We start from the raw sequence: 26,399 nt of genomic DNA, 5'->3' as shown, positions 1-26,399 counted from the left end.
CACACAATATTTTACATACATTTTTAAAAAGGACCAAAATTTGGTATTTTTCATGTTTTAATTGCAATACCGATATTGTCCCAAGTATTAATAGGTGATAAAAGCACTCAAAATGGGGTCAACACAAATGTATTCATGAGAAGAAAAATTACTTACAAAATTGTGTATAACATTTGTGAGAGTCCACACCACAGGTACACCGAAGAAGGGTATGCTCAAGAGCACAATGTGAAGCATTCCAACACCGAGGGCATAGGTCAGCCAGATCCCTCGACTGTTCATGACCCGAGTGTTGGGGTTCACCTCACTGTGGGCTACACCAACATTCATTTTGTTTCTGTGAACAAGTGGATTATGTTATTGATGAACATGCATTAGTCCTTTGAAAAACATAACACAACAACGAGTCATTCAAAATTAACCCCAACAGGGAGACATTTGCTTCAGGACTATAAAATAATTACTTGCTGCATTGCAATACACAAAACGGTCATAGCCTGGAGGTACAAGAAATTATTATTCAAATATTATGAACATGATCTGCTTATGTAGTACACTTTCACCTTTCTTGCACAACAATACCTACCGCTGTTTACAGGCAAATCAAAGAAAGCTTTTCACAACATGACATGGGTAACCGATTTGGACTTCACTTGTCTTACGAGTTGCTTTTCAGACCAATTGCTTGGCATGAGATTGAAAGTTCGAGGTTGCGTCATACAGTCTAAGATTTCTCAAGCTCTTGATAATGCTGGGAAAATAAATACGCCTGTGGGCAAGTAATGCATGTTTATGTAACTCCTTTGCTGGTTAGCTTGTATCTCAGCCGTTTCGTGAAAGCGTGTGGCATGTTCGTTTTCAAGCCTATAATGGGAAACCAAGCTATTCACGTGCAACTGTCCTAAGAAGGGAATGCATTCATAAGTAGCTGCACGGAGGCTCAGAAAAGTGCAGCAGCAATATTAGGCAACACTTGCGAACTTCGTTTGAGACAGAAAAGATCAAGGCACGAAAAGCAACTCACTAACCTCAGGTAGCAGACAGCAGCGTCAACATTAAAACAACTTTCCCGAGCCAAGCCTGTGTGATCAGAAGTTAACTACAACTTTCCATAGACAAGTGTGATTCTTAAAAAAAGGTGAATTCAACATGAACCCTGCTCTTAAAATTGGGCTTGCTAGTTACCTATGCTAAGTGAGATGCCTTGTAATTCATTGACATTCATTTATCATATTTCTAGCTAGCTAGTTAGTTAGCTTACTTTGCATTATGTTCACATTTGTATAAGTCCCAGCTATTAATGATTCAGCCAAACTCCAGCTAATGTTAGTAAGTCAAGTATGCTTGAAACACTAGTTGAATAGCTAACTTGCTAGCTAGCCATTTGTGACAATCTAGGAATATCTAGTTACTGTAACGTTAGATAGTTAGGTGACAACATTTGCATACCAATAGCTAGTGTTATCAAATGCTTGAACAGTCAACACATAGATATGGCAATATACTTACTGGAGTACCTTGTTATGAATCTGTTTTTAAACGTGGCAGTGCAGAAGGCCAGTCTCCCCTAATCAAACGTGCTGTTGTTGACTGAACCTGTCCGCTAGCGACTAGTGAGCTATCTAGCTAACTTTGGCGCAGTTCTTCTTCTATGGTATTATGGCGGTCCACCAAAATTCGTTAGAGGTGCATGTCGCCACCTACTGTATGGGTGGTAAACTATAGGAAAACATCTATTGTTGAAAAAAATCTATTGTAGAAAATAAAAAAATAAAAACATCACACTCCTTCAGTCACATTCCAATTCAAGTCACATCCCTACAAAGGCTCAGAGGCATGTGAGGGCGGATCCTCCTTTGACAGGATTTATTGCAATACCTCTGCTGTAAACTCACTGAGTCCCAAAAAGCGTTCAGCTGCGCTCACAATTATTAATTTTTTTCCTGATATCTTTGTTTGCGCTATGCAGTTCATGACAATTGCAATGAATGCTACAAAGTCCACCTTTTTCCACATGTAATATATCAGGATCCCTTGATTGCAGATAAACTTTCACTGGTGCAGCCCCAATTACCACTGCATCTTCAACGCCACTTGCTCCTTCAACTCTTCTCACATCCTTCAGATAGGAGACACACTGGACAGCCCTTATTCTTGCCACCTCTGTCTCCTAAACCCAACAGAGCAATCCAGAAATCCGAGCGCATGTTCGCCACCACAATTCAATACTCTTCCCATATGCATACGCTTGACACATGACCAAATCTTTTGCATTTATGACACCGAAGGGGTTTGTGCACAAAGTCTCTTACAGGGTATCTCACATAGCCCAACTTGACATGAGAAGGGAGAGACTCTTCATCAAAGAAAACAAGTATGGATGAACAGAATTTCTTCACTTCATCTACCATACGGGTCAGTCAACCACGTGCGCCCACCACTATTTCCACAGGTTTTACATCTGCACAAATAGTTCAATCTGGTTTCACCAGACCAGATAATCTGGTTTCTCATGGTCTGAGAGTCTTCAAGCGGGCTGTTATGTGCCTTTTACTGAGGAGTGGCTTCCCTCTGGCCACTCTACCATAAAAGCGTAATTGGTGGAGTGCTGCAGAGATGGTTGTCCTTCTGGAAGGTTCTCCCATCACCACAGAGGAACTCTGGACCTCTATCAGAGTGACCACTGGGTTCTTGGTCACCTCCCTGACCAAGGCCCTTCTCCCCCGATTGCTCCATTTGACCGGGAAGCCAGCTCGAGGAAGAGTCTTGGTGATTCCATACTTCTTCCATTTAAGAATGATGGAGGCCACTGTTCTTGGGGACCTGATCTCAAATATATATATTAATATATTAATATATACCTTAATTTAACTAGGCAAGTCAGTTAAGAACAAATTCTTATTTACAATGACGGCACTGGGCCAAATGTGCGCCGCCCTATGGGACTCCCAATCACGGCTGGTTGTGATACAGTCTGGAATCAAACCTGGGTCTGTAGTGATTCCTCAAGCACTGAGATGCAGTGCCTTAGACCACTGTTTTCGCTTTGTCATTATGGGGTATTGTGTGGAGATTGATGAGGGCACTGTTTTATTTAATCCATTTTAGAACAAGGCTGTAACGTAACAAAATGTGGAAAAAGTCAAGGGGTCTGAATACTTTTTGAAGGCACTGTATGTATACTGAACAAAAATATAAACGCAACACACAAGAATTTTACTGAGTTACAGTTCATATAAGGAAATCAGTCAATTTAAATAAATTCCTTAGGCTCTAAACTATGGATGTCACATGACTGGGAATACAATACAGATATGCATCTGTTGGTCACAGATACCTTAAAAAGAAAAAAGGTAGGGCCGGGATCATAAAAACCAGTCAGTATCTGGTGTGACCACCATTTTCCTCATGCAGCGCGACACATTTCCTTCGCATAGAGTTGATCAGGCTGTTGATTGTGACCTGTGGAACGTTGTCCCACTCCTCTTCAATGGCTGTGCGAAGTTGCTGGATATTGGTGGGAACTGAAACAGGCTGTCGTACATGTCGATCCAGAGAATCCCAAACATGCTCAATGGGTGACATGTCTGGTGAGTATGCAGTTGTGTTCATTGTCTGTAGCTTATGCCTGCCCATACCATAACCCTACAACCACCACGAGGCACTCTGTTCACAACATTGACATCAGCAAACCACTCACCCACATGAGGCCATACACGTGGTCTTTGGTTATGAGGTTGGTTGGACGTACTGCTAAATTCTCTAAAACGACATTGGAGGCAGCTTAAGGTAGATAAATGCACATTACATTCTCTGGCAACAGCTCTGGTAGACATTCCTGCAGTCAGTATGCAAATTGCACGCTCCATCAAAACTTGAGACATACATGTCATTGAGTTGTGTGACAAAACTGCATATTTTAGAGTGGCCTTAGTCCCCAGCACAAGGTACACCTGTGTAATGATCATGCTGTTTAATCAGCTTCTTGATATGCCACACCTGCCAGGTGGATGGATTATCTTGGCAAAGGAGAAATGCTTACTATCAGGGATGGAAACAAATTTGTGGACAAAATATGAGAGCAAATAATATTTTTGTGCGTAAGGACAATTTCCGGAATATTTTATTTCAGCTCATAAAATATATGTAAAGTGTTGGTCCTAAGGCGCCTTACTCTGACACCACCTTGTATAGAGGTCCTTGATGGCAGGGAGCTTTGCTCCAGTGATGTACAGGGCCGTATGCACTACCTTCTGTAGCTCCTTGCGGTAAGATGCCAAGCAGTTGCCATACCAAGCGATGATGCAGCCAGTCAAGATGCTCTCAATGGTGCAGCTGTATAATGTTTTGAGGATCTGAGGGCCCGTGCCAAATCTTTTCAGCCTCCTGAGGGGGAAAAGGCGTTGTCGTACCATCTTCACGACTGTGTTGGTGTGTGTGAACCATGTTTATTCCTTAGTTATGTGGACGCTGAGGAACTTGAATCTCTCAATCCGCTCCACTATAGCCCCGTCAATGTCGATGGGGGCATGGTTGTTGTCCTGGCATCACACTGCCAGGTCACTAACTTTTCCCCTATAGGCTGTCTTATCGTCATCGGTAATCAGGCCTACCATTGTCGTGTTGTCAGCAAACTTAATAATGGGGTTGGAGTCATGCACGGCCATGCAGTCATGGGTGGACAGGGAGTACAGGAGGGGACTAAGCACGCACCCTTGAAGGGCCCCCGTGTTGAGGATCGGCATGGGGGATGTGTTGTTGCCTATCCTCACCACCCGGGGGCAGCCCGTCAGGAAGTCTAGGATCCAGTTGAAGAGGGAAGTGTTCAGTCCCAGGCGTTACCAAGGCGTTCTTGGGCACAGGGGTTATGGTGGTCTACTTGAAACATGTAGGTATTACAGACGGGGTCAGGGAGAGGTTGAAAATGGTGGTCAGCGTATGATCTGAGTACGCGTCCTGGTATTCCATCTGGTTATGCGGCCTTGTGAATGTGAACCTGTTTAAAGGTTGTGGAGGAAAAGTGTTTAGTCTGAAGGGACAGCCTTGAATTGTACATATTGTTTCATACAATCATTGGTTCCTGTAGGTACTGGGTAGAAATATGAGAGGGAGACGGTCATGACCCCTCCTCCCTTTTGGCAGAATGCCCAGAATATGTTCTAAGTTAAGATAGGAGACTGTGCCAGACACATGCAGGAACCAAACCTATGAACCATGCTGTCATGACTGTCCTGTGAGGATCCAGATGTGTCGGATCAGCTTTGCAGTGGATGATTTCAACCAGACCCTCTCTCACCCACAGAAGCGATTACAGCCTTGAGTCTTCTTGTGTATGACGCTACAAGCTTGGCACAAATATATTTGGCGAGCTTCTTTCATTCTTCTTTGCAGATCCTCTCAAGCTCTGTCAGGTTGGGGAGCGTCACTGCACAGCTATTTTCAGGTCTCTCCAGAGATGTTAGATTGGGTTCAAGTCCGGGTTCTAGCTGGGTTCTCAAGGACATTCAGAGACTTGTCCAGAAGCCATTCCTGCGTTGTCTTGGCTGTCTACTTAGGGTCGTTGTACTGTTGGAAGGTGAACCTTCACCCCAGTCGGAGGTCCTGAGTGCTCTGGAGCAGGTTTTCATCAAGGATCTCTCTGTACTTTGCTCCATTCATCTTTCCCTCGATCCTAACTCGTCTCCCATGCTTTTCTCAAGACCTCCTGCCCAAGATGCAGAAAACTCGATTAAGATGAAGAATTTTAGGAATGATTCAAATGTAACATAGTGAAAACTAAGTACATATTTATTTTCTTTCTTCCAGGACTGATGGAATGTCCACTACAAAGTTTTTTTTGACAAGTTTACCAATGATTCTCTATCTCTCCCTTTGAAAGGCTTCCTGAGGCAGAGAGAGAGGCGGACAATTCTACAAAATAAATTCACTTTTCACCAGCGATCAAGATGACACACTGAGCGTAAATATATATATTGATTGCAATTGTTGAGTGAGCGTTCATGTGTTAGGATTAGCATTTCAATTGTTATAGTTATCACTTTGTAGTAACTTCTTAGTCGACCCCCACTCCTCCTCGTCTAATAAGCCGCCATGCCGGTTCAGCCCACTAGGGCACATTTTACTATCATTTCATGTAACCACATTTACCATGTTTGTTTGTTTGTTTATGCATTTCTGTGAATTACTTAGTTAGTAGTAAATAAATGATTTAAGACAATTGATGTATGGATGACTCATAGTGTAGACTGGGTTCGTGCAGATAACCAACAATTTACGACGTTTGGAATGAGACTAACGTGAGGTAAAATAAATAAATCATTAAATCAGAAGACTATTGATCAGATATGAAAAGATCTGAAAGGTTATATTGGGAAATTATAACTTTGTAATCTGAATACTTTCCTTGGTGCCCCGACTTCCTAGTTAATTACAGTTACATGATTATTCAGTTTAATCACGTAATACTAATTACAGGAATCTTTGATAAAAACTAAGTCTTCAATTTAATGATGGTAAAGACACGACAGTGTACTATACGTAACTATAGTACCCTGATCGGGCTGTTAAGTGAGCTCCCACGCTAAGTAAGGCCTGGCCATTTTGTTACCCCATGTTTTACCTCACATGCCAGCACCCACACAACCCACCTGTTATGAATATCTGTTTGTGGTGTTAACACTGTTTGATTTTTTGTGTGAGGTCTATTTATTTTGGTTTTAGTGGGTTTTTCACAGGTTAGAAAGGATGCACATTAAATGGCACACAACTGACATTTTCTACCTATTTTCCAAGTTTTAGGTACACACATGTACATTCTCTTGATAATAAATGTACTGAAAAATTCAATGTAAACCTGGTACACAAAATGTTTGGAATGTTTGAAATGTATTTAAATAATGAGTCTGAGGTACAGTAAAGGGAAAGAAAAGCTCACTTAAATGGGGTGGAATGACTTCTGACCTCTGTTCTGACTTTGTGGTGAGGCCTGATCTCCCTCACTAGAAAAGGTTAGAGACACTGTGTGAGATTTAAATGCAATATGTAAATAATTAGGACACTTTATAATTTAGCAATAATCCTGTGTGTGATTCAGACCACAAGAAGGAGAGCGAGCTGCCCCTGAATGAGGGATACCTGTCTCTAATTTATTTGACTATTCCTTGAATTACCCTATGGGACACAATTATTTTTAAGACGGAGATAAAGGGTTGTAATTCTAATTTGCTATTTTGATTTACCCAGCAGTGTTTTTTTTGGACGCATGAATCATGAAGTGATTCGTATCAAAAGGGAAGAAGTGTATTGTTGTTGTCGTTTTATTTGTTTTGTGTGTATTGTTGTAATTGTTTTGTTTTTTTGTCTTGTTTCGATACACATCTCACCTGATTGGGTCTGCTGGATGTTCGGGATTTCTCCCTAAGGATTGGCCCTCTGACTCCCTGACCCTGTAACTCTCGCCAAGATCTGTGTGTTGTTTTTTTCTTTGACATTTGTCTCAGAGATCTATATTAAGAATATTGGTAGTAGTAATCATTTGTCATACGGTAAACAGTTTGTATGGATTTCCTGAATCAGAAATGGCCTAACCTAAACTGTTCTCTCTCTCTCTCTCTCTCTCTCTCTCTGCAAAGGGGACCACAGATGGTATCCAGATGCATGGAAGCGATAATTCGACCGAGAACAGTGAACCAAACCCCCTCTAACCGGCTGAAGTAATGGCAACAATGGCCTTCACTATGGCCCTGTCCACCACTTCTACATGAGTCCTGAGACTTTCCATGTGGAGTGAGCATAGAGAGAGAATGATTCCAAACTTCTCTCATGCTGCTGGTGTACTGGTCTGAAAATGTACAAGACATAATGAACCGTAAAGGATGGTAGCGGCTCAGGTGAGATTCGTCTGCTTGGAAAAATCTGATTATTCCCCAGATATTGAAATCCGGACATTATCAAGGGCCATCCACATTGAACATATTTTTGGGAGGACGAACTGTAAAAGCTATCTGAAGAAGAAAATTAAGAAACACTAGAAGAATGAGTGCCGTGAAGGAGGGGGCTGGTCAACCATGCCCGAAATTGATTTAGGCTTGTCCAAAATTCTTTATTTGGGGTATCAGATTGATTGTGGAGGTCTGCACACTGTGAAATGTATAGTAATTTAGACTAAGAATGCATTGAGATACCAATCTGTCATTACCACAACTGGGGGCAGTGATGAAAAAAGTTCATGCTAGAAATATAAGAAGATGAACATACTGTATGTCAATATAAATGTACATTCTGCCAGTGTCGGTGTGTTCTAAGTTGAGGGTCTTAAATGGAACCAACGTGAAGCACTAAGTACTGTCATTCTAAATTTGGGTTGGATAAATTATCAATAGTTCTAATTATGATTTGGAAAGGTGAGGCTTCTAGAGACAGAGCGATGCCCCTAAAATGTGAGTGTCACATTCTGAAATTAGTTATTTTGTTATGTCTTAGTTTTAGTATGGTCAGGGCGTGAGTTGGGTGGGTTGTCTATGTTCGTTTTTCTATGTTGTGTTTTGAGTTTGGCCTGTTATGGTTCTCAATCCGAGGCAGGTGTCGTTAGTTGTCTCTGATTGAGAATCATACTTAGGTAGCCTTTTTCCACCTGTGTTTTGTGGGTGTTTATTTTCTGTTCTATGTTTGTATTTCACCGTTCAGGACTGTTTTCGTTGCGTTCTCGTGTTTTGTTGTTTTTGTTCGAGTATTCGTTTTCATTAAAAGAGAATATGAATACTTACCACGCTGAACCTTGGTCCTCCTCTCTATCTCCCAATGACGAGCATTACAGAAACACCCACCACCAAAGGACCAAGCAGCGTGGTAACAGGCAGCAGCAGCAGGAGCAGCGCTATAAGGAGGAGTGGACATGGGAGGACATTCTGGACGGCAAGGGTTGCTACACATGGGAGGAGATCCTGGCTGGAAGGGATCGTCTCCCATGGGAACAGGTGGAGGCAGCCAGGAGAGCAGAGGCAGTAGGTAAAGGGAGCCAGAGCTGAGGGAACACGGCTGGCAAGTCAGGTAGGAGACCTGAGCCAACTCCCCGTGCTTACCGTGGAGAGAGAGGGACCGGGCAGGCTGCCAGAGCCGTCCGTCAGTCAGGAGCTGCCAGAGCCGCCCGTCTGTCCTGAGCTGCCAGAGCCGCCCGTCTGTCCTGAGCTGCCAGAGCCGCCCGTCTGTCCTGAGCTGCCAGAGCCGCCCGTCTGTCCTGAGCTGCCAGAGCCGCCCGTCTGTCCTGAGCTGCCAGAGCCGCCCGTCTGTCCTGAGCTGCCAGAGCCGCCCGTCTGTCCTGAGCTGCCAGAGCCGCCCGTCTGTCCTGAGCTGCCAGAGCCGCCCGTCTGTCCTGAGCTGCCAGAGCCGCCCGTCTGTCCTGAGCTGCCAGAGCCGCCCGTCTGTCCTGAGCTGCCAGAGCCGCCCGTCTGTTCTGAGCTGCCCGTCTGTCCTGAGCTGCCAGTGCCGCCCGTCTGTCCTGAGCTGCCAGAGCCGCCCGTCTGTCCTGAGCTGCCAGAGCCGCCCGTCTGTCCTGAGCTGCCAGAGCCGCCCGTCTGTCCTGAGCTGCCAGAGCCGCCCGTCTGTCCTGAGCTGCCAGAGTCTCCCGTCTGTCCTGAGCTGCCAGAGTCTCCCGTCTGTCCTGAGCTGCCAGAGTCTCCCGTCTGTCCTGAGCTGCCAGAGTCGCCCGTCTGTCCTGAGCTGCCAGAGCCGCCCGTCTGTCCTGAGCTGCCAGAGCCGCCCGTCTGTCCTGAGCTGCCAGAGCCGCCCGTCTGTCCTGAGCTGCCAGAGCCGCCCGTCTGTCCTGAGCTGCCAGAGCCGCCCGTCTGTCCTGAGCTGCCAGAGCCGCCCGTCTGTCCTGAGCTGCCAGAGCCGCCCGTCTGTCCTGAGCTGCCAGAGCCGCCCGTCTGTCCTGAGCTGCCAGAGCCGCCCGTCTGTCCTGAGCTGCCAGAGCCGCCCGTCTGTCCTGAGCTGCCAGAGCCGTCCGTCTGTCCTGAGCTGCCAGAGCCGCCCGTCTGTTCTGAGCTGCCCGTCTGTCCTGAGCTGCCAGAGCCGCCCGTCTGTCCTGAGCTGCCAGAGCCGCCCGTCTGTCCTGAGCTGCCAGAGCCGCCCGTCTGTCCTGAGCTGCCAGAGCCGCCCGTCTGTCCTGAGCTGCCAGAGCCGCCCGTCTGTCCTGAGCTGCCAGAGCCGCCCGTCTGTCCTGAGCTGCCAGAGCCGCCCGTCTGGACAGATACCTACCCATATAGGTTCAGGTTTTGCGGCCGGAGTCCGCACCTTTGGGGGGCGGGTACTGTCACGTTCTGACCTTAGTTATTTTGTTACGTCTTTGTTTTAGTATGGTCAGGGCGTGAGTTGGGTGGGTTGTCTATGTTCGTTTTACTATGTTGTGTTTTGAGTTTGGCCTGGTATGGTTCTTAATCAGAGGCAGGTGTCGTTAGTTGTCTCTGATTGAGAATCATACTTAGGTAGCCTTTTCCACCTGTGTTTCGTGGGTGTTTATTTTCTGTTCTGTGTTTGTATTTCACCGTTCAGGACTGTTTTCGTTGCGTTCTCGTGTTTGTTGTTTTTGTTTGAGTATTCGTTTTCATTAAAAGAGAATATGAATACTTACCACGCTGAACCTTGGTCCTCCTCTCTATCTCCCAACGACAAGCGTTACAGTGAGGAGAGACACCAGTTTGTAGCTTGGGCTAAAATGACTCAATCCTTAATCTCATTCTTATCAAGGTTAGTGTGAAACTGTTATAACGTGTTCTCTCTCTTCCCTGTGAAAGTCAATATGGTTTCTAGGTGGTGTCAAACATGTGAGTGATCATTGTTCCAGATGAGGGATTGCTGGAAAATGACACATTTTTTGTAACTGACTAATTGACTTGAGCAAGTTATCCGTATGTTTATAACTATATAAGTGGAGCAATTAATGTGTTATGAGATGGTGAGATGGAATGATTTATGTGCAAATGTATTTGTGGCCTGAGGCATAGTTTGTTTCTATAATGGTGAGGTAAGTCCCAAGCCAAAGGGACCAACGCAGGCCTGGAGTGGCCCAGAAGTCATTGTGGAAGGACCATGAGGACAATTTGTTCTTATCTAGAGCAGAAATGGTTGCCGACCTGATATCCAAAGAAAAGGACTGTTGGATGTGTGGGTTGTGTCTGGTTAAGGAGGTGAACTTTACTATAGCATTTGCAGGAAAAATGCCTTTTAAGACTTGAACAACAATGTACTATGAATCTTAATGGATCAATTGCCTGCACTGTTGGGTTTGTGGTGACAGCTATGAGAACCATACCAAACAAGAGAGACAAACCTCCTGGACAAACCTGCAGAGATCTACAGCTGAGGTGAGAGACTCTGTCCATAGGACAACAATCTGTCGTATATTGCACAAATCTGGCCTTTATGGAAGAGTGGCAAGAAGAAAGCCATTTCTTAAAGATATCCATAAAAAGTGTTGTTTAAAGTTTGCCACAAGCCACCTGGGAGACACACCAAACATGTGGAAGAAGGTGCTCTGGTCAGATGAAACCAAAATGGAACTTTTTGGCAACAATGCAAAACGTTATGTTTGGCGTAAAAGCAACACAGCTCATCACACTGAACACACCATCCCCACTGTCAAACATGGTGGTGGCAGCATCATGGTTTGGGCCTGATTTTCTTCAGCAGGGACAGGGAAGATGGTTAAAATTGATGGGAAGATGGATGGAGCCAAATACAGGACCATTTTGGAAGAAAACCTGATGGAGTCTGCAAAAGACCTGAGACTGGGACGGAGATTTGTCTTCCAACAAGACAATGATCCAAAACATAAAGCAAAATCTACAATGGAATGGTTCAAAAATAAACATATCCAGGTGTTAGAATGGCCAAGTCAAAGTCCAGACCTGAATCCAATCGAGAATCTGTGGAAAGAACTGAAAACTGCTGTTCACAAATGCTCTCCATCCAACCTCACTGAGCTTGAGCTGTTTTGCAAGGAGGAATGGGAAAACATTTCAGTCTCTCGATGTGCAAAACTGATAGACATACCCCAAGCGACTTACAGCTGTAATCGCAGCAAAAGGTGGCGCTACAAAGTTTTAACTTAAGGGGGCTGAATAATTTTGCACGCCCAATTTTTCAGTTTTTGATTTGTTAAAAAAGTTTGAAATATCCAATAAATGTCGTTCCTCTTCATAATTGTGTCCCACTTGTTGTTGATTCTTCACAAAAAATTACAGTTTTATATCTTTATGTTTGAAGCCTGAAATGTGCCAAAGGTCGCAAAGTTCAAGGGGCCGAATACTTTCGCAAGGCACTGTATATATATATATATATGAGTTATGCTGTTAGAGCTTTTGTGCTGAATACACTGTTATTGGTGTCATGTTTATGGGAATGTCACAGCAGTGTGTAGGATGGAGATTCCAAAATGTGGGAAGTGTGCAGGAGGACATGGGACAGAAGAATGTGTAGTTTTGGTGGAAAAAGTTGTCAACTGTAGGGGTGCCCATTTTGCTGGGCATCGGACGTGTCCTTTGCAAGAGAGGCATATTGAGGTGGCCAGGGTCAGAGTAGTGCAGAAGATGTCGTATGCTGAGGCAGTGAAGAAAGTAGGAGGGTGGATTAAGGGTGAGGGATTCTGAGAGGATCTCTGTGAAGAGTAGATCTGTGCCAGAACAGAGGAATAAGCCAATAAGTGATACAGTGTATGTTTCAGTAAGGTTGTCTTCTTAGCGTTCATAGCAACGGTTATCTGTATCACAGAAAGGAAACGTACTTCACAGAAAATAGATGTTGTGGCAGCTTGCAGAGAAGTATTTGGGGGTACGAGATTTGACTTCAGTAGAGTTACAGGGTGTGTTGAGTGGTAGTGTGATCCTCTCAGATTATGGCCTGGTGTAGGATCAGATCGGGTTAAAGTAGTGGAATATTGTGGTGGGTTTTAATGTGTGTATTGTTAGTTGGTAGGGTAATTAAAAATATTTAATTTTCCATTTCCCCTTTGGTATCACAAAGTGTAATTAATTTAAACCATAGTTCAGTTGGGGGCGGTAATGCACCATATTGGATGCCAACCGCCATCAAACTCAACCGAAGAAGAAGTGCAGAGGAGACAGCTATCATGCAAAATGCAATAACCTTATTAAACAATATTTATTTGAATTGACAACTACACAGCCCACCAGTGAGTCACTATTCATAATGTATTGTAAATGTGTTCTTCGTTTCAAGAGTTAATGATTGGCAGGTAAGGTTATAACTAACGTTAGCTGTGACGTTAGTTAACTAATTAAACCCTACTCAGCCTAGGCATGTTTTGGAGATTTCTGGTATATCATACAAGTCAATTCATCGTAGCAGTTTTTGGACTCCTTCGGCCGTTTTTCCCTGATTAAATACCATTAGAAATGTTCAATTGGAAATTAAGTTCAATTCATATTCCTAAAACTTAAGTTAAATGTTGTTGTTTTTTAACAGCAATTATTTTTTCGTCGCTGCTTCCTGTTGACTAGACATTTTGATAAATAGCCCAATGACAAAACACAGTTGTAACGTATCCAAATCAATATCCAGTATGCAGAAACAAATCCTGATATGTTGAAAGCTTAAACATACAATTTGCTATCCATCTACACATACATGTGTAACAATACTAATAATTTTAAACAAGCACCAAAAACCCTGTTTTGACAAGTGGTAATAAAACATCGATTAGAGGGGAAATCGGGTAATGCGCTGTTGAAACTAGCCCAACAATGTAAGGTTTTCAGCGGTTACATCCACCCATTAACGTTTAGAAAAGTAAACAATCATCACTTTCAACCCGGTTTTCGAAATATGCCCTTTATCTCTCGTATCAACAAGGACTCTTAAAAAATAAAAATAAACTTACTGTCGCAGTTTTTCACAGATCCACAAGCTGACAAGCTAGACATCCTCCCATGTTACGCTTACACAGATGTTCGTTGCTCGCAAGATAGCCGCCAATGTCTTCAGTAAACAAGCGATGTTGGCGGTGTGGGAACACTAACACAATAAAGGTGTGTAGTAATTTAACCATTCGTTTTTTGAAAATTATTCCTCGCTGATATGAAAGATGCGTTTATGTTTTCAAAAAAACGTAACCTACCGCAAGCGATGCGTGTTAATGTTTAGAGCAAGTATCGCGACTCCTAACAAAACTGGTCAGAAGATTCTACCGTCAATAGACGCAAAACCAGTCTATGAATGGGGAACAACCTGCAGACAATTAGTTAATGTATTTTGAGTGGGGGTTTGCCAAAATGGGAAGAGAAACGCAACATTTATTTGTCAATCACACATCGATATCACGTTGAAATCAATTGCGGGAGAGGGGGAGATGAGGTTTCACGGTCTGTTAACTAACACAGCTGGAAAAAAATACATGGAATCTGGGAATAAAGTGTATATTACCGCAATCAATCACCCCAACTACCTCGTACCCCAGTACACTGATTCGTACCGGTACTCCTTGTATATAGATATTGTTATTTTTTAAATGTTTATCTATTTGTTAATGTTAGTACTTTTTAACTGCATTATTGGGAAAGGGCTCGTAATTAAGCATTTCACGGTAAAGTCTACACTTGTATTCGGCACAAGTGACAAATACAATTTGATTTGACGTCACTGGTTAGAGGACAATTTGTATCGAACAGTTTAGCTACCTTTTGATTCAAGTGGGTCGCCAAAGCTGTACGTTTAAACGCAACACTTTAATAACTTCAATGGCTATCACGCTGAATTCAGTAGAATACAGGGTAAAACGTTTGGGGTGTAGCGCTGTTTAAACTAACACTAGTCAAAGACCACACGGAAACTTGGAATAATCTATACATGGTTCGTTAAGTAAGTAAATAACCTATACATGGTAGAAATTACCTATAGATGGTTGGTATTTCACCCTTTAGTGTGGCCAGTGAAGCACATTCACGTCACTCATGACCTGTAGAAGGCTTATATCTATATTTTGCAATGTCGGATGTTGATTTCGGGAGACTGCCACCATGGAAAAGAGAACAAAACACTTTTTCTGTTGGATAATTTGAGTGAAAGATTGACTGTCAAATCCATGTATTGGTGTGTGGCCAGCGACTTTTATAGAGACCCCACCCCCCAACATTCTGTGCCATTTCCTGGCAATTTTATTAACTCCCCGTTCTAAATCCTGCACATCCCAGCGCGCGTGACTTACAAAACCAAAGATATTGAACCGATTGAAGCAATCAGTCTTATGTCATCGTAATGACTAAACTTTTATACTAAAACCACCAATCTGAGATAAAAAGGATGTGTAATTCCACTCAATTTTATGGGTGAAAATGCAAGCTTGTGTAAGGTAGTATCACAAACTGTCCACATTAGGTAAATAAGCACAATGTACTTTATTTTAATATGGCAAAATAATGAAACATGCCCATTTAAGATGATAGTATATGTTGCCCACTCACAAACTATTGCAACAATGACATCTATTTCTCACTCATTGAACCATTTTAGAGTTAAAAAATGCCCTCAACCACAATTTAACTGGACACTCCAGACTAGAACCTCCAGTTGTGAATGACAGCTCATTGCACAACAATGTCACATCAACGTTTTCTTTCTCCATATTACAGGTGTCCATAAACAGTAGCTAATCATGAAACCGCTGCCTGCAGAAACTGTTCGCATTCTGTCCAACTGTGAGGTCATCACCTCTTTGGTAAACGTGGTGAAGGAACTGCTGGTGCTGGTGCCTTGAGAATTTACATTAAAATGGTAAAAAAAAAAAGAAGTGTGTTCACCCTTTTGTGTTGCCAGTGAAGCACATGCAAATCACTCATGGCATGTTGAAATTGTCACATTGTAAAGCACATAGCTATTGTACTTGTTTTCCCTGGTTGGAATTAGGCCTACTTAAAGGTATCCTGTTAAACATGTCCTGATAAAATGTATGTAACTATACACACACCCTCTCCAACTCCCAATGCTGTCAGAAATGGTTATAGTGTACTCATATGGTTATGTCATCTGAATTCCTCAGATATTTTCCCATTTCGAGTGGGCTCGGCTCACCTGCTCTCTCTGTGAATTTGTTTTTCTTGGCATGGGGGAATACTTGAGTTCTCTCTCATGAGTGCACTCTTTGCCCACTTCAGAGCCATTTCTTAATGAGCTGTCAGCGGTAATCCTTTCAGGCAGCACAGCCAGCCTCTGAGGACATAGTGAAGCCTTTTGATTGGACTAATATTTCCAACACTTCTCCTATATTGCCAAGAGGAAAGCAAATCCACTTATCAAGAGGAAAACATTTTCCCGGAACTGAACACCACATGATCAATATCAAACGACTACCAAGTATCTCTAGCACATAAACCTGCCTGTATGGAAGGAAGCAAATGTTTTTTATTTTGTATTTATTTAACCTTCATTTAACTAGGCAATGACGGCCTACCCCTCCACTAACACGCACAATTCTGGGCCAATGGTGCGCCACCCTATGGGACTCCCGATCACGGCTGGTTGTGATACAGCCTGGGATCAAACCACGGTCTGTAGTGATGCCTCTAGCACTGAGATGCAGTGCCTTAGACCGCTGTGCCACTGGGGAGCCCAATTTGTTTGAAGCACAATTTATAATTTCTTGTACTTACACCTCATTGAATTGGAAACGGAGCTGGAGTGGACACTAACATACACTGAGTATACCAAACATTAGGAACACCTTCCTAATAGGAACACCCCCCACATACTCAACCCATGCATCAATTGTCTCAAGGCTTAAAAATCCTTCTTTAACCTATCTCCTCCCCTTCATCTACACTGAAGTGGATTTAACAAGTGACATCAATAAGGGATTATAGCATTCACCTGGTCAGTCTTTCATGGAAAGAGCAGGTGCTCCTAATGTTTTGTACACACAGTGTATATAATAATCAGATCAATCCACAAAAGAGGCTTTAAGAACTTAGAACACATAGCTGTTAATATGACACAAAGAAAAAATCTAATCTGCTTTCAAGGCTCTTTGAAGGGACAATACTGAACATTCTCTATTTTATGTATTTCATGTGTCTTAGGGGAATTATGGTCTGGATCGAATAGAAATCATAGACAATGGCTCAGGCATAAAAGCTGCTGATACTGCTGTGATGGCTGTGAAATACTACCCCTCTAAAATCTGCAGCCACGATGGCCTGGAGCGCCTGGAGACATATGGCTTCAGAGGACAGGCCCAGGGCTCCATATGCGCTGTGGCAGAGGTCAGAAGCAGCTCTCTTTTACACTAAATTCTGCTTGAAAAAGTCCAAAGTGGTAATAAGCAGCTGTGATAGATTTGCCCCGTGGTCTCCCACCAGGTAGCTGTCACGACAAAGACTGCCGAGGACGACGTCGGCACCCAGTACACGCTTGACCTCACGGGCAGGGTCGTTTCCCAGAAGCCCTCACCCAGGGCAAGGTTTGGCATTTCCCTTTTTACTGAAATTGGAGTCAGTTTCTGATGGTATTTATTATGTATACGTCACAGAGAAACATTTTATAGGTAGACATGGGCTTTAATGTCTTTTCAGGTACCACAGTCTGTGCACTGAAGCTTTTTTTAAGAATCTCCCAGTGAGGAAGCAGTATTGCGCCAACATGAATAAGTGCAAGGAGGAGCAGAAGAAGGTGCAGGACCTTCTCATGGCGTATGCCACTGTAAAACCAGAGCCGAGACTCACACTCACTCACAGTAAGGTACAACTTCGTTCTCACTGTTTATTCATCTTTTTGCACACAATAACACTTCTTACCACAAGGTGTCCTCATCTGTCTGCATTTCCGTGGGTGAAACCCAATCCCCGCATTCCAACTCCATTAATCACTGCTTAAGCGTCATTAATGCCATCAATGATTTGATACTTTAGTGTTGTCGTTGATAGGGCTTAAACGTGAAGCAAACATTTTTCTTTAGTCATACGCCTCTTTCATTCTCTCGAACACTGTCACTGCTCTCTGCTATTAGTTAGAGCTTCATCAATGGGCCATGTCTTTTAAAAGTTCCTGGCATTGGAGTAGTTCCAGTGTATTTAACACGCCACACAACTCATATCTATGTCAAAAAGCCTTCCTCCAACATTTCTTGGGCGTTTACCTTCTTTTCACCAAAAATGTCCATATATTGAGCACAGGTGGGTTTATTTTGTGAATGAGATTGATTTTGTTGGAAAATGCGTGATTTAGCCTAGGTTTCTGCTTGTCAACGTAAAGTCTCATTAGATATGGCATCGATGTAAAGATGTCGTTTTTCCATCATTTATCACAACTTTCCAGGAGATAAAACGGGAGACAAAGTATTGCAGAGAAATAAGGAATTATCGTTTAAAAAAAAACTAGTAACACATTGCTTATGCTGTCACTGCAGTATCTTGAGAATTCAAGTTCTTTTTACACAGGTTCTCACTTAATAGCACACCAATTAGTGTACCACATTTGTGTGGGAATTTGACATGTTTATGCTGTGCAGGAATCCATTCAGTTCTTGCAGGGCACGCTGTCCCGACGACAAAGATTATTTTGTGGTGCCAGTGAAAAGATGCGCAATTTCCCATGACCTGAACCCACTCCCTCCCGTAGTCATATTTAGTGAACTGTGGATGCCTTTGGAGCTGAGTTATGGAAGAAAGGGAGACCGTCAGAGAAAAAGCTGTAGAACACTGGGCTGCAGACTTAACCCCAGATTCAGTTTCAGCCAGTGGCCACTTGGAGTGAAACATTAAGGGAAGGGGTCAGAGGTATAACACCACTGTATACTTTTCACTGAAATCACTCTGACATCATCAAGGGAGGAGCGTGCCCCCATTTCATGGCATCAGCACATGGGAGGCATATCTGTATCCCGAACTTTGCACTTCGGCCTGTGTTGGGTTTCATGGCTTCTCCAAGTGCTGTTTACGGGTGTGATCCGTTTACAGTCACCAAATTGCATATTTCATAGCGGAGACGTGTGCTGCTGCGGACAGCATACTTTCAGAAATCAACACCCAGGAGATATACTCGCTGGTGGACACGTCAACGACAAGCCCACCCGTGGGTGTGAAAATATGTGTTCTCATTTAGTGTTGGACTAATTTTCTCTCACATATATCGGACATGAAGGAAAAGTAGAGGATTCCAAGGCTCGGTGGAGGTTGCACAGAGATGAGGAAGATTGTGTAACCTTGTGGTCACTGTGTATCTGCTTTCATTATGTAGTGTACATTGATCCAGTGGGTTGAATAATATGTTCAGACAACATGCTGATTTGGGAATGGTGTGAAGTACGGTCCGTTTATTCAGTCGAACTGCTCTCACAGTTTGTGACCTGACATAGGCATCAGCACACAGTAGCTTGTTCTCTAGTCATCCCCAAACCCCTCTGGTCTGGTTTAGGCCTTTTTAGAACAGATGAGCCCTGTTCGGACAGGATTAGTTTTACTGGGGGAGGTCGGGTAATGTAATCATGTGCACAGCACAAACACCACACCCGTGCGAATATGCCATGTCAATCATTTTCACGTGATGGGAGAGTGATAATTCCAGCCAGAATAACCTACTGTTTTTTTTGGCATGCAGACTCCAAGGTCCTCTGATAATACTTAGGGGTATTACTGTGTTTAGCAGGTGCTGCTTGCAGTTTGGGTTAGAACATGGGAACAAATGGATGCTTAAAATGTAATGCTATGCACGTACCCTACAGATGAATGATCTGTTTTGTCTCATCAGCTTTTTACTCTTTTTAAAGATGAAGCGGATGATATTGTGCCAATGAATTGATAAATTGCCAAAAACGTCAGTTAATTAAATGTCTGCACGCAGTTAGTTCACGGTTCTTATTGATGTTATTTTGACATTCTCCCAACTGAAAGCCATTATTAGGCTATCCTTAGACAAGTTGAAATATCCTAGAACAGCCTCCAGGCTTCTGTCATAATGGGGGAAAAAATAATTACAGGGGGCGGTTTGGTGAAAAGGAATCCCGTCCGAATCATCCTCTGGGGAAAAACAGACATACTGGGGGTTAATAATTACATAACCTACGTTCTATAGTAATGCAAGTCCCGTGCAAGTAGGACTATTGTTGAACCTCTCTCCGAGCGATCCACACAGGTACGGGAAGTGCTAGAGAAGAGGCTTTGATTGGTCATCAGGGTCTGCTGCGAGATCCGGCAGGTGGTCTTTTTTTAGGCGGACTGAAAATAAGCTGCTGCGTGTTGTTGCAGGTGGTGGTGTGGCAGAAGGCCAAGGTGTCCGATCACAGGATTGCTCTCATGGCTACGCTGGGGCCCAACGCTGTGGCCCACCTGCTTTTCAGTCCACCATCAACAAGAACAACCAGAGGTCAGTCGAACACCAGCATCACTCAGCCATTGCCCCGGTCCATCCAAACCAGTCATCAGAGATAAAACAACACTCTTATACCGCATAAATGTCACGTAACAATGCTAAATAAGTGAAGGACAAAGATTTGTATTTTATTGCAGGTTTTGCCTGCGAAGAGACAAACGTTAGATCATTTGTTTTGATACTGTCCACATGTAGCTTGTTTTTGGTCGCAGGTTCAGGAATGGCTGAAGAATTGCAACACTTATCTGGAGCTAACTCTGCGAATAGCACAGCTGGGTGATTTTAAAATAAAATATGAGAAAAGAAAGGTTCAGAACTTTTGTGAAACAGCACAGTTGAAAAACATATGTTAAATAGAAATCGAAACTGGATGGTGTTCAGAGATAGATGGGAGAGGTTGAGTGGAGCTGAAGGGTGGAACTAGAAAGAACATAAATCATTTAAAATATACTGTCTGTAAAATGTATGGAGGTCCAGAACTTTTGTGAAACAGTACAGTTTAAATATATATAGCAAATAGAAATCAAAACTGGATGGTCTTCAGAGATAGATGGGAGAGGTTGAGGGTAGCTGAAGGATGAGACTAAATACAAACGAAAGATAACCATTGTAAACTATACTGTGTCTATAAAGTGTATATAGTATGTATAAGCTGCAAGTAGAAGCCTAGGTGCAGATGTCCATTCGTTTACTCCAGTCAGGGGAGGGGTAGTAGGGTTAAGGTAAAATAATAAAGGAAAATATATAAAAATATATATGTTGACATAATCTTTTTTTATGGCGATTGGAAATGATGTAGATGCAGACAGTTATATTGATGGCAGCTGTTCTTGGAGGTGTCCACACGAAGCTTGACTTAAATATTGCTGCTCTTGCAGTTCTGTCCTTTCCTGCAGTGCTCAATGACACCAATTTCTATTTCACTGATTCAATTCAGACTTCCATATCTCCCAAAAGTACATGTCACATTGTTTTGCTTTACAATAAGTGCCCTGAGATTGACATTTTCTCCTAACCAGGAGTACAATGAGTGATGCAAAACTGGGCACCATTAAAGATAGGGTGTGTCTAATTTGTGGCCCGTGGTGCATGTGGATGGCCTAGCGTCATAGAGAGACATAGCACGGCTGCACTGGCACCCAGCCACTCGTCCTCCCACTGCCCTCCAGTCTTGGCCAACACCAGGGGTCCCAGAGACCCTCTCCCCATACCCTGGGTGTGTTCCACAGTCTGCATGAACCTTTCTCTGGAAGGTTGGTGGTTGTGCTGCAAAACAAACAGGTCCACCACAGTCTGTGACTGACTGCAAAGTGAAAAACCCAAGAGAAATACTAGACAGCAAGCTTGTAAAATGGCTGCATCAAGAACTCTTGATTTCAAGCCAGTATGTGATGTTGGCTGGCTGTTGGGCAGCTATGTCCATGCCCTTTTCTCCTTCTGTGCGAGAGAGATTTGCTTTGCTGCTGGTAATTGAGTTGGCTGTGGAGCGTTAAGTTTCTGCTTGGTCACGGTAGGCGTTGTGTGGCTGCTACCTGCCGTGCATCTCCCGGCTAATGTGGCCTGACAGATATGGAGCGCAAGTCCCTTTTCCCCCGTTTCCTTTGTTGTTATTTTGCAGCAGGACTCTGGAGCCCAGTTATGACAAGGACCTTTGGCCTTTGTCCTCTACTCCCTGTAGCAATGAAAGAACACTTATTGCCTCCCCCTTCTCTGGCCGAAGCTTAGCGATCACGGAATCCAGTTCAAAGATTCCACACACAACTCTGGCAAGTTGATGGAGGAGCCATGCCCCTTGTGGAACAAAATGTTACACTTATTTTGGCAACGTGTCAACCCACAACCATGCCCTTTTGAGCAAAGGTGCCATTGGTTCTCTCATAACCTGACCTAATGAGTAGATAATGAGCTGAACGAGAGGAAACCACATGTACCCGCAAAACCTCAAACAGTGTTGCATCAATGAACTGGCTTTCCATTTACTATGTGTTTTAAAAGTTATGAGAAGTTTTGTATTGCTCATTAAAATGATCAGTGTGCCAATCTAAAACAAAGCTATGTGTCCCTGGAACTACTTCTTCCATGTGTGAGGATAGTGCTTGGTTTTGTGGTACAGCACTATATATAGCCCAGCCACAGTGATTGCTTTGCAATTTGTTCCCCTCTTGCCTGTTATATAATATTAGCCATAGGTCTGGCTCATGAACATCATTTGCCAGATAAGGAAATGTTTTTGTGTACCAATTTATTGTACTTTTCTCTCAACAATTCTTAGAATTTAATTTATGCGGTGAGAGATCTGCTTGAATAATCAGTCATTAGCCAGGAAAAGATGATCAGTCATCAGGTAGGACGCCAAGCCGAGATGTGTTCCAGTTCCGGGCTCATGGGTGTGACACGTGAAGACGTGTGCAGACGGACTGGGGAACACAGCCCCGGCCTATTGCTCATGTCACCTGAGAAACGTTTGCATCAATCTTAGGACTTTGTGTCAAACCTAGGACCTCTGTTTTGCAGATTTAGGTAGATCTTCTTTCAGATTTCACAAGCCTCAGAGTTCTGACTTGGTTTGTTTTATTATTTCCCTTTTCTTCTCGTGCCTATTATCTTTCTGAAGTATTTTATCACTTTAGGCAAGATAGAATTGTTTAAAAAAAAAATTGTATAAAAAATATTATTGGGGGGAAAAAGTCCATACTCGTAATCACTCCTTGATTGAGTGGACAAATCGAGAGTTTAAGAGACTTAGCTTTAAATTTATCGACAGTGAACCTTGGTCAGTTTTTCTGTGCTGCTTTTCTAATTACCAGAGCAGGGTCCTGTGGCAGTGAACACTGCTGCCAATGAGGCCCAGATGCCTCTACACGACTCAGAATGGAATAATAAGGCTCCTTCATGGCCAGGCCGTCAGCAGGCAGGATCAACTGTATCACAGTAATTGACAAATGTTGTAATGGCAAAGTATATGTAATGTACACAGCTATTATCAAGGTCTCAATGGCAGTAATTAGAGAGTTTAAAACTCCAGTTGTATGACCCTGATACTCGTCAACTGCGAAGCTTGTTTATTTTAGAATTGTTTGCCCGAGTCATGCAGTGAGAGATTAGCTAATTAAGTCATTTGGAGCAGTTTCTCTTTTCACCAACACTTGTCAACATAAACTGTTTTCTTCGAGTTTAGAAGGCAACAGCATTTAGATGTCATTGGTTGTTCAAACTTTTTCAAAGTGTCTACAGCATGTGATGTGTTTGTGTTGGGGAGAAAAAAAAAACGTGAATCCTTTTAAGATTTAAAAACCTTGAGGATCCGACATGAATCGATTTTAAAATCTCAAAGTCCATGAGATTGTATTTTTCAATAACTTGGTTTGAAGTTAACATGGTTCGGCTGTGAAATTTTAAACATGTTAATATTGGGTGTCTTGTTTTTGGTAAGAAAACATTATTGTAAGCGGTTGGTGACAGTGCAGTGCCTAGGTAAACAATGAAAGCATAGAGAATTGTCTCTCCTTGTCCATAGAAGGAAACAAATAAGTAATTTTGAAATTTGGGTGAACTATCCCTTTAGCATTCTGTATTTTTACATGGTGTTTAAATGACAGATGCCTTGTAAGTACAGTGTGGATAGCTACATATTGTTACAAATTATGCAAAAAGCATGTTTGTAACTACAGTAGCTATGTAAAAATGTATACATAACATTCTACCTGCCTGTGTACTATGGATGTAAATAGGCAGAGCCACTTGGAATGAAGTGGGACCGAAATACAAATATAGAAAATATAATTTTGTTTTTCACTGAAATGGTTCCCCAGTTATTATGTTGATTTGATTTCTTTTAACAGATTGTGATAGATCAATTCTTTCCCAAACCTGGTATGGATGGCTCTTTATCGAGCTCCAGTAACCCCAGCAAAACATCTATCTTTGAATGATCGACCTGTCCACCAGAAAAAAATATCATGAAGTTAAAAACATGCTTTTTGTGTTCATGAAATGTACATGCGTCTCAGATGTTTGTTGTGGTTTGGGTAAAGAAAAATATGCAGCCAAATATGATAGAGGTGTTCAACAAACAATAGCTTCTCAAATTGCTTGGACAAAGTATTTTAGATGTGGATATTTGTTCTCTTAGTTTGTCCAGTGAGAATTCACGTGTTACATTCACTCTTCGTTTACCCTACGTTCACACAAGTCGTCCAAGGAAGACATTTATAATTATACATAAAATTTTTAAAAAAAACAGTGTTTTATTTACCTGAAGATTAAAAATACATATGTGATGCCGCTCCAGCTGAAGACAGCAACGAAGGCTTATTTCCATTGTGGTCCTCTCAAGTATCACTTTGTCCTCACATAGGCCTGTCTGTTATCCCAAATGTAGCTCTCTCTGTCATTGATGAAAGTCACTTTGTTATGTAAATGCTACAACACTGTCACTGTGAAGCATGGCCCATAGGATCACCGCTGCAGTTCTGTTACGTTCTCTCTGCTTGACCATCAGGTGGTCCGGCAGCACTACCTGGCTCAGTACCCGGCAGACTCTGCCTGCAGCCGTTATTCCACTATGATGCTCAACATCGCTGTTCCCGCATCCACTGTAGGCGTCAACCTGACCCCCCCCCCAAGAAGACCCAGATTCTGCACCAGAACAAGGTTTCCGTTTTCTCTTTTTTTTCTTCTCAATTTCCTTGCGGACAGATTCATGTTCCACTCTACCACTATCTTTCTATGATCTTTGGTTGAAAGAATACTAAACTTAGGGGAAAGTAAATACGATTGAGGATGTTCAAAAGATGTATAAAAACGGACAGTAGCTGCAGAACCAGTTTCCAGTCAATTTATCCTTCTCAGCTTTTGGACCGATTCAGCTGCATATATGCGATGCAAGATCCAGTTAGCAAATGTATGATTTCCCTACATGTAGCTTCTACGGTACAGCAAGGAATCCATTCACTTGCTTTGGCTAGCTAACGTTACTGTCCCTCTACCCTTTGTCCAACTATCTCGTTTCTCTCCTCAAAAGAACTTGATGGATTTTCTGTGATAAAAAATAGAAAGCGCTGACAGTAAACAATAAGTTGCCAATCAGTTCCTTAGCCACCACCATTTGAAATAGGAGGAGCTGACCAGTGCTGTAATTAACCACATTAACTAAATGTGCAGTTACCTGGGTGCACAGCCACTGCCTGTAAAGAAGGGAAAGTGAACAGCATGGGCATTACTGTGTTATGTTATTTCTCACAGAGACTGTGACTGTTAGGAGGCTGTGCTGGCAGCATTGGAGACGCTGTTGGTTTCCTTGTAAGGCCCTGGTTCGGGGTCTCCTGCTGAGGCTCCACCAGTCACTGGAGAAGATGCCTACAGTTGCCCATTATCACTGGGCAACTGTAGGGGAAACGCTGACGTAGAGGACAGTCTTATGGAGCACAGTGTCACGGTGGACAAAGCGCCATTTGGCTGCAGTGATGGCTCTCCATCCAGGGTAGTGGCTGGTGACCAGACAGTAAAAACTAGCACCTCCTCTTCCTCTGAAGACTGGATAGTCAACCAAATCCCAGGGGTCTTTGACTTTTCCACTATTGGAAGATGAAATTGCTTTGACCTGCAGCGAGATAACAAATCCAGGCCCAGCCAAAGGCCTGGAGAGGCTCAACCGCCATGACCAAGATCCTGACAAAGACGTTGAGCAGTTATCAGCAGTGAGGTGGAGCCGAGGCACGGCAGTCTGTCAAGGTCCACCTGCCCACCGGATGCAGCAGTGACCTGGGCCTGGTCCAGGCCAAGGATCAGAGCAGCCCTGGCAAAAAGGTGTCCAACGCTATAACGGAGAAACGTGCGTCACTGAAGGCCTACAACCTGATCAGTAGCCGTACCATGAGGACCCCCCCCCCCCTGTCCCCCGCTGCCTGTTTGAGAGGGAGACCCGGGCAGAGGTTCTCCAGGAGAAGCCCGCAGCAAGCCTCCAGGACATCACCTCTGCCGTGCAGGAGAGATGGAAAAACCTGGGGGAGGAGGACCGAAAGAAGTGA

At 43.2% G+C, this 26,399-nt stretch overlaps 1 protein-coding gene, 1 long non-coding RNA gene and 1 pseudogene across 6 annotated transcripts in view; 2 read left to right on the top strand and 1 right to left on the bottom strand.

Annotated features, from left to right (window-relative positions):
• Positions 1 to 15,038, bottom strand: part of LOC110520014 (ORM1-like protein 1) — a 20,103-nt gene extending 5,065 nt beyond the window's left edge. The window contains exons 1-2 of one of the 4 annotated variants that reach the window (XM_090229597.1): positions 13,895 to 15,038; positions 157 to 337 (exon numbers count right to left, since the gene is read on the bottom strand). In XM_090229597.1, the coding sequence (XP_090085723.1) occupies positions 157 to 330 (174 nt within the window). In that variant the 5' untranslated portion in view covers positions 331 to 337; positions 13,895 to 15,038. Of the gene's footprint in view, positions 1 to 156; positions 338 to 1,028; positions 1,197 to 1,509; positions 1,661 to 13,894 lie in introns of those variants that run through there. The other 3 variants (XM_021596971.3, XM_021596972.3, XM_090229596.1) reach the window with 3 other exon arrangements.
• On the top strand, positions 5,217 to 8,771 carry LOC118956634 (uncharacterized). The gene is made up of 2 exons (XR_016494716.1): positions 5,217 to 7,466; positions 7,632 to 8,771. It is a non-coding gene; the product is annotated as an uncharacterized LOC118956634 (long non-coding RNA).
• On the top strand, positions 13,910 to 26,399 carry LOC110504133 (PMS1 protein homolog 1-like; annotated as a pseudogene). Its single transcript, XR_016494939.1, has 9 exons — positions 13,910 to 14,042; positions 15,642 to 15,783; positions 17,085 to 17,267; positions 17,364 to 17,454; positions 17,565 to 17,742; positions 20,247 to 20,364; positions 24,213 to 24,328; positions 24,867 to 25,023; positions 25,631 to 26,399. The product of XR_016494939.1 is annotated as a PMS1 protein homolog 1-like (transcript).

The sequence above is a fragment of the Oncorhynchus mykiss genome, chromosome 3 (genome assembly GCF_057628025.1).
Source record: "Oncorhynchus mykiss isolate SJ-2025 chromosome 3, ASM5762802v1, whole genome shotgun sequence".
Taxonomy (NCBI): domain Eukaryota; kingdom Metazoa; phylum Chordata; class Actinopteri; order Salmoniformes; family Salmonidae; genus Oncorhynchus; species Oncorhynchus mykiss.
This window is presented reverse-complemented; position numbering and strand designations above follow the sequence as displayed.